Source organism: Odontesthes bonariensis, chromosome 6, assembly GCF_027942865.1.
Source record: "Odontesthes bonariensis isolate fOdoBon6 chromosome 6, fOdoBon6.hap1, whole genome shotgun sequence".
Classification (NCBI taxonomy): domain Eukaryota; kingdom Metazoa; phylum Chordata; class Actinopteri; order Atheriniformes; family Atherinopsidae; genus Odontesthes; species Odontesthes bonariensis.
The window spans coordinates 37,930,190-37,942,635 of record NC_134511.1 but is presented as its reverse complement, the minus strand read 5'-3'; the positions used below and the strand labels follow the sequence as shown (position 1 = coordinate 37,942,635).

Genomic DNA, 12,446 nt, shown 5'->3' with positions numbered 1-12,446 from the left:
CAGTTAGTTCAGCGGGGGTTGAGGAGCGCCTGAAAAAGGCACTGGCCGAAGCTGGCTGAGCCTGCGGCACGTCCAGCTGTAGCCTGGCTAGAGCCGTACGGATGGCGGCTCCCACAGAGCCGTCCTCACTACCACCCGCAGAGCCACGGGCTGAAGAAAGGGAGCCCGCTGCAGAAGGACGGGAGGCTTCGTCTCCCAGGAGAACGTCCGGAGCGTAGTCCTGAAACATAGTAGCCGAAGCTGCTATGGAAAACGCATCCTCCTCCGGCCCGAAGGAGGCCGCTGGAGGAACAAGGGCACCTGGCAGGGTTGCTCCAGCCCCAGGCTGGAGAGCCAGGAGGAGGGACTTCATGCTGTCAAGCTCCGCTGTCAGTTGATCCACTCTAGAAGTAAGCCCGGACCCCTTGGCCCTCTTCCCGGAGGTGGGGCCTGCAGTCTCAGCAGGCCGACGCCGTGGTCGGGTAGACCGAGACGGGGCCAGCCGCTGGTCAGGGGTCAACTGGGGAGACAAGGGAGGGCCCAACAGGCGCTCTACCTCGGCCAGCCTCGCGGCCCTGACAGCATGAGGCAAAATGCCACAATTCATGCAGGACTCGTCTGAGAGACCCTGCCTCAGATGTCCGAGGCCGAGGCACGAAGGACACAGATCATGGCCATCCTCAAGCTGTAGAGGAGCCATACAGGCCGAGCAGGAGTGGTTGTGATCCATGTCGGGACCACCTCTAGCTCTAATATATAAATATATATATATATATATATATATATATATATATATATATTTATATATATATATATATATATATACACACACACATATATTTGCCGATAGTACTAATTCTTATTCATATATTTCTTTTTTTTTTTTTTTCAGAAGAAAATTCTTTACTTATAGATGAATGCTGGGAGCGGGAGCCGCAAACGGTGCCTTCACCGACAATCAACTATAGGCCACCTGTTCTGGGAGCGGGGGGCGCACACGCCGCCGTACACCAGGAGAGGGGCAATTGTATATTTAAACACTTATCTATAGGCGGATGCCGGGAGCGGGAGCCGCAAACGGTGCCTTCACCGACAACCACTATATGCCGCCTGTGCTGGGAGCGGGGGGCGCACACGCCGCCGTACACCAGGAGAGGGGCAATTGTATATTTAAACACTTATCTATAGGCGGATGCCGGGAGCGGGAGCCGCAAACGGTGCCTTCACCGACAACCACTATAGGCCGCCTGTGCTGGGAGCGGGGGGCGCACACGCCGCCTTACACCAGGAGAGGGGCTATTGCTGTATTTATACACCGTCTATAGGTGGATGCCGGGAGCGGGAGCCGCAAACGGTGCCTTCGCCGACAACCACTATAGGCCGCCTGTGCTGGGAGCGGGGGGCGCACACGCCGCCTTACACCAGGAGAGGGGCTAGTGCAAGTTCTATTAGCTATAGGTGGATGCCGGGAGCGGGAGCCGCAAACGGAGCCTTCACCGACAACCACTATAGGCCACCTGTGCTGGGAGCGGGGGGCGCAAACGCCGCCTTACACCAGGAGAGGGGCAGAACAAATAGCAGCAACAAAATCAAAGAACCGGCACAACCGAGTTGGCCGCTCAACATAAGTAGGTTACAGATGCTGGGAGAGGGCTAGCAATGCAGCTTCACCGACAATGCAACTATAAACAGACTGTTACTCACGTGCAGCGCACAGCACCGGGAGAAGGAGCGAGCATGCTACCTAGACCGGCGCTTGTAACAGCTGGTCAGTAAACTTCATCAGCCGAGGGAAAAAAAGGTTACATACCTCTCGGCAGTTCGCCGCGGTCTCTGAAGGGCGAGCAGCTCGCAGCCTCGACGGGACGTCGCGAGACCACCAGCAGCGAACGATGAAGTAGAATTGGTTTTAGAATTCGTCTCATATGCAGACGCAGTACTTACCTTGCGCAGCGAGAAGATGAAAAAGGACTGACCTGCTGATGTTGCCGGAAGTATATAGGCTCTCCGGGGTCAGCAGGGGGTCACGAGTGACGTTGTTGGTATTAAAACTCGACCTGCGCATGCGCAAGATGTATCATCCAGTGCTTGAAAGCACCGCCTCTGGCGGTCAGTAAGGATGAAATAGAACTTGTGAACTCCCTGGTGATGCTGTTCTAGTTTTCAGTGCTCCCATCTTCTGTTCTTGCTCATTGTGGATACTCTCAGATTTTATTTTGGTCTTCAGTAGGTGGAAGTAATCTTACTAAGAGTGAGTTTTGAGGTACTACTGCATCCGAGCAGAGAATTCTTCTGTACATGTCAACATTAATTCTCCTTTCACTCTGAAATCTGTCTCACTATACACAAGACATTACAGAACCATAATTTTCTTTCCAGATTTTCTCTTTTGTCATTTGAATTGAAGGTGATTTTCATTTCATCACGTAAAAAAACTTTGTTAAAGAAATCTAACAGTTTCTCTTTGCCTTCCTGTTTCCTGGCTTACCAACAGTAAGCATCCTCGTGTGACCCTGTGAGGGTAAAATCAATAATGTATTTGACAACATACTCACGTAAATCCTGAAATGATGTTTCGATTCAGCAGGCCAAAAACATCACACTTAACAAAAAGCAAGAAGTGTTGGAGAATTTGTTGGGCTGTCACAAGACTTTTTTCCCGATACATGTGGTGGTCATCCTCAGTCTAAAACAGTTTAAAACAGCAACTCTCAATCCTCTAAAAGTCACATGAAAGCTCCCCTGTATATGAACTAATCATGTATTTGGTAGTCGAGTGTCTAGTTTCTATTTAATAATTGCAGTTGTAGCCCTCATTACCCTCATCTGCCACATACTCCATTGATGTAAGCTCACTCAAATTAAACATATCAGATGTAGAGACTATCAAATTATACATACCCGGTATACATATACATAGACATATGCATATAGATATACATATACATATACAGGATTTGTTAATTAGGCTACATGGTTTCATGTGAAGGCCTGTATGATTTTATCTACTTGTGGAAGAAATGTAAATAATAATAATAACAATAACAACAACAATCATGATAATTCCTCCTCTACAACATCCGGAGGATTCGCCCCTTCCTCACCGACAAGGCAGCACAGGTGCTCATCCAGGCTCTTGTCATCTCCCGCCTGGACTACTGCAACTCCCTCCTTGCTGGCGCCCCGGCTTCTGCCATCAGACCTCTGGAGCTGGTTCAGAAAGCTGCTGCTCGTCTGGTGTTCAACCTCCCCAAGTTCTCCCACACCACTCCCCTTCTCCGTTCTCTACACTGGCTCCCTGTAGCTGCTTGCATCCAGTTTAAGACTCTGGTGCTAGCCTACAGGGAAGTGGAAGGAACAGCTCCTTCATACCTCCAGGCTATGGTCCAGCCCTACACCCCCGTCCGACCACTTCGCTCTGCGGCCACCAGGCGCCTGGCTGCCCCGTCACTCAGCGGTCCCTGCGTACGATCGACACGGTCACGGCTTTTCTCTGTTCTGGCACCCCGATGGTGGAACGATCTCCCGACCGATGTCAGGACAGCTGAGTCGCTGCCCATCTTTTGCCGCAGGCTGAAAACCCACCTCTTCAGGAAACACTACCCTGATCCGCCCTCTTAGGACATCACCTGTTTCGTCCTAGTTCCTTACGCACTTATTGTTTCCTAAATTGTCTTTGTTTTCTAAATTGTCTTTTTTCCCATTTGTCTAGGTACCTGACTTATCGCACTTACTCCAGCACTAGTTATGCTCTTAGCTGTTTGGTTTTGGAAGGAAATGCACTTATGATTTCTGTGACCTGAAGTTCTTTTGCCTACCGATGTTGAACACACTTATTGTAAGTCGCTTTCGATAAAAGCGTCTGCAAAATGACCGTAATGTAATGTAATGTAATGTAATGTAATGTAATAATAATAACAACAAAGAATATGTTTAAAAAAGCAACAGCAGGAAAAACAAGAAATAGTAACGTATTAGAAATCTTTGCAATGCTCTTATTTCAAGCCGTGACGTATTTGAATTACGTTATAGTAATCTCACTTTGCAGTGGGATGATGCTGTTTCTCTCCAAAAGGCCCCCTCTGGGTCCCCGGACCCTAGCTTGGGATTCCTCACCCGGAAGTGGAGTCACCGTCACCCAACTGGTCACACCACCGTCGACATAGTGACTGCTGGGATGTAGCTCACCACCGGAGAATCACAAATATTGTTATAAATTTGAGATTGAGGACAATATTGGCGAAAAACCGAAAAAGGGGCCAATTTGGAACGTTTACCTCGTAGGAGAAGGGAGGAAAGACGAGTTCCAAAGATGATGGAAGAAATAGACAGATTTCAGGTGCCGAGTGCGGTGCAGGAGGCAGAGATGCAGTCTGAGATGCAGCCGTTGGTAAGTCCCACTTGTGTTCTGGAGATAATCGGTGCTTTTGGCCTTGTTTTTTTATTCGGCGTGACATTAAGTGGGGGATACTTAGTGAAAGAGGCCTCGCTTTTATACAGCGTTGAGTTCCAGACAAATCCATCAGCTGTCATTAGTAATATTGATATATCATTTGACCATTTTCAGCAAGTTTTTTTCGAGAGCTGCCAGAGTGAAATGTTAATATATTAGTTTGAAACATTACATCATGGTTGATGTGCTCAGAAAGAGACATATTTGTTCATCTGTGTCATGAAAGCAGCGTCCGGTCTGCTGCGCAGCATCCGACATGTCTGGCGAAAACAAGCATCCCATCCCAATACTGCTGCTGCTCCATCCTCTTCATCCATCCAGGACGTTGCTCCTTCATTAACGCCACTTACGTCAATTTAACTAGATCGATGACATGCTCCTAGTCTCGAGTGTGTGCTTACACATCCTATTAAAGCTAAATATGTTGATGTAATTTTGTATCAGTGTAGCGGTGCGCTCCGTGGCCTGCAGCGGAGCCCTGGGTTACTGCAGCCCGCAGGGCGGCCTCTGCTGTCCTCTGCCGGGACAGTTGGAGAACCGGACAAGAATCAAAGCGATCAGATCTGCCGTCCACGAACCTCCATGTAACACCATACTTTATATGGCGTTTTTACCCCTCTATGTCTCTTTCTCCTGGATTTAGCCCCGTGGTCATTAAACTATTTCCACAAGTGTTTTCTAAAGTGGGATACAGGGACACGTAATCAAAGATCTTTTCAGGCTTTGCATTTTGCATTCAGCATTTAACTGTTTATCACATTACATGGGTAAACATCCTACTATGCAGGACAATAAGACATTAATTAAAAAAAAAAAAAAAAAGACTGCCTCCGCAATGTCCATTTCTGCTCATTGTTCTGTTTGTGCTGTTTTACTTTTGTCTCCAGGACCCAGCTTCCTCTACTACTTCAGAGGCAGACTCCGACACCAGAGAGGGTGAACCTGTTACTATCAACTACAAGCCCTCACCCCTGCAGATGAAAATAGGTAGGAGCTACAGTACTTGTATGTCAAGCTTTTGTCAGTAGGATTCAGCATGTTCTGTAACTGCACACATAAAGGTCTGTCAAAATATAAGACCCTCTCTAGACAAGACAGAAACACCTCCGGAACACGATTACGGGGTTGATTGTTCCACCACTCTTTAGGGCGGTAACTACAGTAAATACTTTATTGTAATAGAGTATTTTCATTATTGATTAGCCTGTAGAGTGTTTTCAATAATGAATCCGCTAATCATTTAGCCTATAATGTTTCACAAAATGTCAGTTGCATATTCTCAGAGCACAAGATGTCCCCAAGCTGATGCGTTCAAATTGAATACAAGGTCAAAATATTTGAAAGGTTAATTTCAGCACCTTGGACAGAGTCCAGTGCTGAGCAGCAGCAATCTTCCTATTCCTTCATGATAAATTATTTAAGGACCAGAAATGTCCAATATGAGTAACCTAAAGAGACACTCACAGGTCCTTTTTTAACATGTGACATTTTCAGTACAACATCAGCCTTTGTGGAAGTTATTAATATTCTTTATTCACCCTATATGTTAAACAAAGGCTCCATCTATGTCCACATTACTCTGTATTAACATATATATGGTTTTCTTAAACAAACTGGCTATTCATATTCTAACTCATTGTCATCAAATGCAGTCTGAGCATATTCGTCTTTTTTTCCTTGTTTGTTCAATTATTCACTTTGCTTCTGTGACCAAGTGGTTGAAAAACTATTTGACATTTTTTTTCAAAAGTCATCAATGGTTTAAGAATATTATGCTATTTCACAAAGAGATAAATATGGAAACATGGAAAAGCAATCATGGAAGAAAAGGAATGTTAGAAACGTTGATATCACATGCAGAATCCCGGAAGGCTTTTTGATCTTTGTGCTCAGAGCTCAACACTTCCTGGTCAGCTGACCACTGAAGAAGATCTGTTCTGGGAGTAGAAACTGATCTGTCGGGATGTCTCCAATTTGTATTCTTTGTCACTGTTTAAGGCAAGAGAACTCATAGTCTTGTTAAAACTCCCTTACCTGATCAAGACACAGTGACACTGACAATTGTGTGTCTGACATACAGTATATTGATTTTTTTTGGTTAAATCTGAACATCCTTTTAAAAGTAATCTGAAAACTTGAGCAGAGTTCTACAGTGTTTACATTGCAGTCTCATTCTTTTTTTCCTTTTGCATCTGCAAACTAGAAGAGTTGACGGGGTTATTTTAGTTTTACCACAACCTGTAATTAAAACATTTCTTTACAGTCATGTTTTTGTGCTGTATGTGTGTTTTCTAGAGCTTAACACATATATCTGCCCCTGTGTTCTTGTCACTTGAGCAGAGAAACAAAGAGAGCTTGCAAGGAAGGGTTCATTGAAGAATGGCAACACTGTAGGTAGTCCAGTCAACCAGCAGCCCAAGAAGAACAATGTCATGGCCAGAACACGGTAAGAAGTGAGCTCTGTGATCATGCATTAGTGGAAATACACCAAGAGACACATCTGTTAATGAAGTGTTTGATGATAAATACAATCCAAATGCTGGTTTGTTGTATTCCAGTTTAGTATTTCTGTTTTTTTTTTGTTTGGTCAATAAGGCAGTAAAAATAGCTTTATTGATTTAGGGTTTGTAAAATGTCTGTGCCAGAAATGAAACCTTATTCATGCTTCTGTTGTTCCTGTAGTGCAGTTCTTGTTTGTGATTCTATTTTCTCTCCACACCTCTCTTACACGCTCTTTCTGCTCCTGATTATTTTGTCCTCTCGGTCCCCTCCATGTAGGTTGGTAGTGCCCAATAAAGGCTATTCCTCTTTAGACCAGAGCCCAGACGAGAAGCCCTTGGTGGCCTTAGATACAGACAGGTGAACACACAAACACACACCTTTATGCCTCTTCCTTGTAATCTCTAAAAGTTACAATGAGAATGATGATTTGCTAACATGTGTCTTTATGTTTCAGTGATGATGATTTTGACATGTCTAGATACTCATCATCGGGATACTCGTCTGCTGAGGTGAGATGAGGGGAGTGTGCTCTGCTTCCTTTCTTCATATCTACTATCTGCTTCCCTCCATCTCTCATCTTCTTCCTTCTTTGTTCCATGGTTGTCGAGAGGCTAAGAGTCAGGCTTTTTCAAGCCAGTTTTAAAGCAAGCTACAGTGTTCCCATCCTGCTTACACATGTTAATTCTGTAGGCATGTGATCTCCCTGCAAGAGGATGGTTGCATTGCAGGTGTATTTGCACACATATATATTTTGGACATAAAACAGGATATAAATTAAATGTAATCTACTTTTGTCCGCTCCTGTAAAGCTTGTATTCCATGCAGCTGCCAATATAAGAGCAAATTAAAGGTGCATCATCATATCTAGTCCTCGCAGGGATCCTGATTCCCAACCCCTCACAACAGGTTTCTCTCTGCAAAATGTCCAGGCTTTTACATATACTGCATGGTGTTTTTTAAAGCTGATACCATCATGTAAATAGCTAAAGAACAGTATGCAACCTTTTCTTGTTGCCCCCTTTTTCTCAGTTCTTTAGGAAGAGAAGGCTGTGAGCACGCAACAATAGCTTGTGTTGTAGCTTGTCAAAGTATGCTTGTCATTGAACATATAGTTTACATTTAGTATTACAGAACAATATACAAGAGTTTTAGAGTCCTAGAAGATTTATACATTAAAAACAAAATGCAAAGAAGTTGAGTAAGGACTTTTCTTCTACCTTTTATGCAAACAAAGGAATTTTGTGGATAAGATGAATCACTGCAAGAAAGTCGCTGTCATGATCATGACTAAGATCCAAGTGACGATGCTTGCAGCCATCTGTGAGTGTGCCACACACAGCTCTGCCATAGTTACCACTGTAACTTTTAACTGGCCTAATATTTGTACATCTACGTCAAACTCATGGGACATGATAAATGAGAACTTTCAAAATTTTCAATTTACAATATTGTTTTCACTCGGTCTGTAAATGTGTGTCTGCCATTGTGCCAACATGTCATCCTAGAGACATCTATATTATAGTAGATCGGGGGTTTTGAGTACTTTGCTGAGTATTTGTATTGTGTGTCGAATGGAAAGATTTTGTCCAGGTGATTGTGTCACATCTTGCTACATTCAGGCATGAAACTTTGCAAATGTGTGTTAAGATGATGGCTGATTTCAAAGATAAGTATGGTCCATTTGAAGCTGGGAATGAACAGTAGTGCATTTTGATGTAACCCCATCATAAGGTGACCTCTAGTTTGTTTTTCATCATCCTGAATACACCTACCTGTCCACATTTAGCTTTCCTCCAAAGCACAGGATTCAAACTGCGTTTTTCACATTTAAGTGTTCATTCTTGATAGCATGTAGCTATTTATATACATTGTCAGGGCTCTCAAGTTTTCAAGTTTGCTTGGAGTGAGATTCGGGCGGGGCAGGGGCCGGGCCGTGTGCGCGGCGGGGTTTCTTTCGTTTTTTTTGGGGGGGGGGGCTGGTCCCTTGCAGTATCCCATCGCCATAAACTAGCTACTTAAAGAACAAAGAAATTGTTTTATTTATACCAAAATCACAAATCTTCACTTTTACACTAAATTCTGCTATATTTGAAAATAAATTGTTTTAGGTAGGCCTATGCAAAGTCTTAACAAAAAAAAAAGTGTTTATGGCAGATTTTGATGCTTGATGACTGATATTGGGGGCTCCCATTTAAAGCACAGCCATTTCCCCAGTCATGATGGATGACAGAGTTCCATTCAGAAACAAAGTGTTCCTGGTCTTGGTTTTATTGAGCCCCACCATGGAAAAAACCCTCTCTGCATCAGCATTTCAGTGTGGCAGAACTAATACCAGTTTGGCAATTGTAGATAGCCTTATTGGGAATCTGCTCATACCAGTCACCTTTGAAAAAAATTAACCACGGAAGCCTAATTACACTCCTACATATTTTTCATTTTTCATTAAGTTGCTCATGTCAAAGGGTATGTACTGAATATTTAGGTCTACTACTCCAACGAACACTTTAATCTTTTAAAGAGAGTAGGAAAACTATAGTAACTAATAAAAGATTCAAATAAATGAAGATATGACCTGCTGATGATCCTGACGGTTCTCTTCCACCTCCAGCTCGTCTACAACGAGCTTCAGCTGAAAGCTATTTCAGACCTCACCCGGCAACAAGAAATTCTCTTTTCTGATTGGCTGAGAAATTCTATTTTGTGATTTGCCGATGGGTTGCTAAATCAAGACGGCTGTACCAGAGCTATAGTTCTGAGCTGTTCGAGCGCACAGTAACCTGCCATTGACTCGTTTATAGTATAGGCCATTAGAATTTCTGTGCGACGAAGTTGATCATTTCTCAGCGTGAGAAATGGCATGTGTGGCGTGTGAGCGTGTGAACTTGTTGAAATGCGTGTGTCTCACGCTCAATGCGTGAGACTTGAGAGCCCTGCATTGTTCTCACTCCATGCAAGGTGAAGGATTTGGGATATCCAACCAATGGGCTTGCATACAGTCCATATGCAATGTCGAATGTTGATTGGTTGACATAATGATAAACAGGAAGGGGGATAAGCAGAACAGATTTCACCACACAAGACGATGAAGCACAAAAAAACAATAAAAGAATGGAAGCGCATTGGTGAATAGGCTGGACAGTGTTCATTATTTTTAAGCCTCTCTCCACCACAAAGCAGTTCTTTGACCACTTTTTGAACTAAGACCAACTTTGGACAACACCAACAAAGATTAATTTAATCTTAGATTAGTTCTGATTAGAGTTTAGCAAGGCCATTGTCTAATTTTAGACAGAATTTACAACTTAACATGCTCTGTTTCCAGCTACAGTCGACTTCCCCCCTTTATGACTGATTTGAATATAGGTCAGCATGGATGTGTAGCCATGGCAATACACCTATTTAAGTTGTGGAGCAATGCAAAGAAAAAAAGAGTTCACCTTTTGCCATTTAGCAGGCATGCCATTGAACTGAAAGAAGTGAGCACTGCCTATTTAAAGTATTTCAGTACAAATCATTGTTTCGTGTCACAGTCCAAGTCATTTCAAAGGTCTGAACCTAGACAGGCAAAGCAAAGTTTAACAATTAGTAAATCCAGATTTTGAATTCGGTGAGGCTCTGTTGAAGAATTAAGAACTAATCACTGCTCTGTTACCCAGTAGTTTGGAAGATACTCCTACAACCCATCAACCTCCTGTCTGTCCTCTCTTCTTCAGCAAATTAATCAGGATCTGAACATCCAGCTGCTGAAAGATGGTTACCGCCTTGACGAGATCCCGGATGACGAGGACTTGGATCTGATACCGCCTAAATCAGTTAACCCCACCTGCATGTGCTGCCAGGCAACCTCCTCCACCACCTGCCAAATCCAGTAACCCCGCCCCCCTCTAGGCATTCTGCCCGTGCCCCTTTCCACACAACATGACCCCGTCTTCATCTGCTGTGAGTTTACCTTGCCACCAGTGTGGCGACAGTGAGGCATTGATAGAATATCGTCATAAGTAAGGTCCTATGGTGATAATGACAAATATTCAAATTAACAACTGCAAACTGTGGTTTAAAATCTAGGGGAAGGAACACATATCAGAATAATTAATATGTATTTAAAACACTAGTAAAGTGGTGGATTCCTCCTATGGTAGGACATACACTTCTGTTTGAGAGCCTCTCTCCTCGACATCAAGTAACATAATATACTCATATTAGCTGAAAGACAAAAAAAGGTCAGTTGATGCTGCGAAGTTAATTCAATTGTCCTGAAGTTAACAAAATTTATCATAACTGCTGTCTCTGCTGCTCTGCTTACCATAACTCTGGTTTGCATTTTTCTATTTTTGTTTTTATCTAAAGCTTACTTTTTTTTTTTTTTTTTAAACCCGATGGATCAGTGGGATTCTACGTGTTGACATTCAGACATAATGAGAAGTATGGACTGTGGTATTTGTAACTTCAAATAGAGGATCTCTGATACTGTATTGAGAGTTGTAATGTAGCACAGGCAAGGTTATTACACTCATTAACACCACTGTGGACACTTGTGCTTCCTCTGCCTTTCTGGCATGAGATGCCACTTCACAGAGTTTAGAGATGAATGTATGAACATAAATGGCTGAGGAACAAATGGCATGAAGAGCACTGGACTGAATGATTGAATGGAAAATAAAAAGCATGTAGTTTTTGCACATTTGATTTCTGTTGGGCAATCACATGCTCGTGTTGTGACACTAGCTTGACTTGCATTCTTTGGAATTTGCACATTTTGTTTTTTTGATTTTATGAGCCCATATCTGTGTATTCTTTCCTGCACAGCTGTGACAATAATCAGAATTAAACTGTGTCAAAAGGGAAGACTACGCATTGTTGAACCGACTTTCCAAAATTATGCTCACATGATCCACATGTTAACAAGGCCAAAGGAAATGAGGAGGGAGGGGGGGACTTTAAAAAGATTTTCCAGCAGTTTGTTGTGTTAGCCCCTCACTTTTGTCCCTCCTCAGTGCCAATCATAGGACACTGCAGACCATTTAAGGAACACACAAGTTCAGACCAGGAAGATTTCCCCTCCCTTCTCTCTCACACATGCATGCATACAGACCCACAACACCAAAATGATGAGTCAGATGACATCTATTTCTTTTTTGACAAATAGGATGGAAAGCATTTTGTATTTGCAACATCAAGGATGACTTGGAGGAGCGATATCCTTTATTTGCAACCCTCTCTCTTCACTGAATCAGTTGTTTATTTGCAATTAGAGTATGCCTTAAGTACAGAGAAGTCTAAAGATGTGTGTATTTATTGCTGTCTTGATTATTTGGTTTATTTGAATAGTATATGCTGTTGATAAAGTTGCCCTTTTTTTAACATGTAGATGCAGGTGATCACTGTTTTTTTCTGGGTTTCATTTTTTAAACGATTTTCTTGTATTGTAAACACTCCCATTACAGTATTTAACAATGTTATTGTTATGTGCAGTGTATGAAGATGACAAATAAATATAAAGCAAATGGACCGC

The 12,446-nt window shown here is 43.0% G+C and overlaps 1 protein-coding gene across 1 annotated transcript; it reads left to right on the top strand.

Annotated features, from left to right (window-relative positions):
- Positions 1-4,106: 4,106 nt before the first annotated feature.
- fam219ab (family with sequence similarity 219 member Ab) lies at positions 4,107-12,442 on the top strand. Its single transcript, XM_075468713.1, has 6 exons — positions 4,107-4,369; positions 5,320-5,419; positions 6,773-6,878; positions 7,211-7,291; positions 7,389-7,443; positions 10,648-12,442. The coding sequence occupies exons 1-6, from the start codon at positions 4,292-4,294 to the stop codon at positions 10,804-10,806; spliced, it is 579 nt and encodes a 192-aa protein (XP_075324828.1). The 5' UTR covers positions 4,107-4,291; the 3' UTR covers positions 10,807-12,442.
- Positions 12,443-12,446: the final 4 nt, after the last annotated feature.

Bases quoted from the DNA above. Each gene is read 5' to 3' on its own strand.
- fam219ab (XM_075468713.1), top strand. From the start codon at position 4,292: ATGATGGAAGAAATAGACAGATTTCAGGTGCCGAGTGCGGTGCAGGAG. The intron at 4,370-5,319 runs GTAAGTCCCACT...TTTTGTCTCCAG, and splicing joins AGTCTGAGATGCAGCCGTTG to GACCCAGCTTCCTCTACTAC. The intron at 5,420-6,772 runs GTAGGAGCTACA...TCACTTGAGCAG, and splicing joins ACCCCTGCAGATGAAAATAG to AGAAACAAAGAGAGCTTGCA.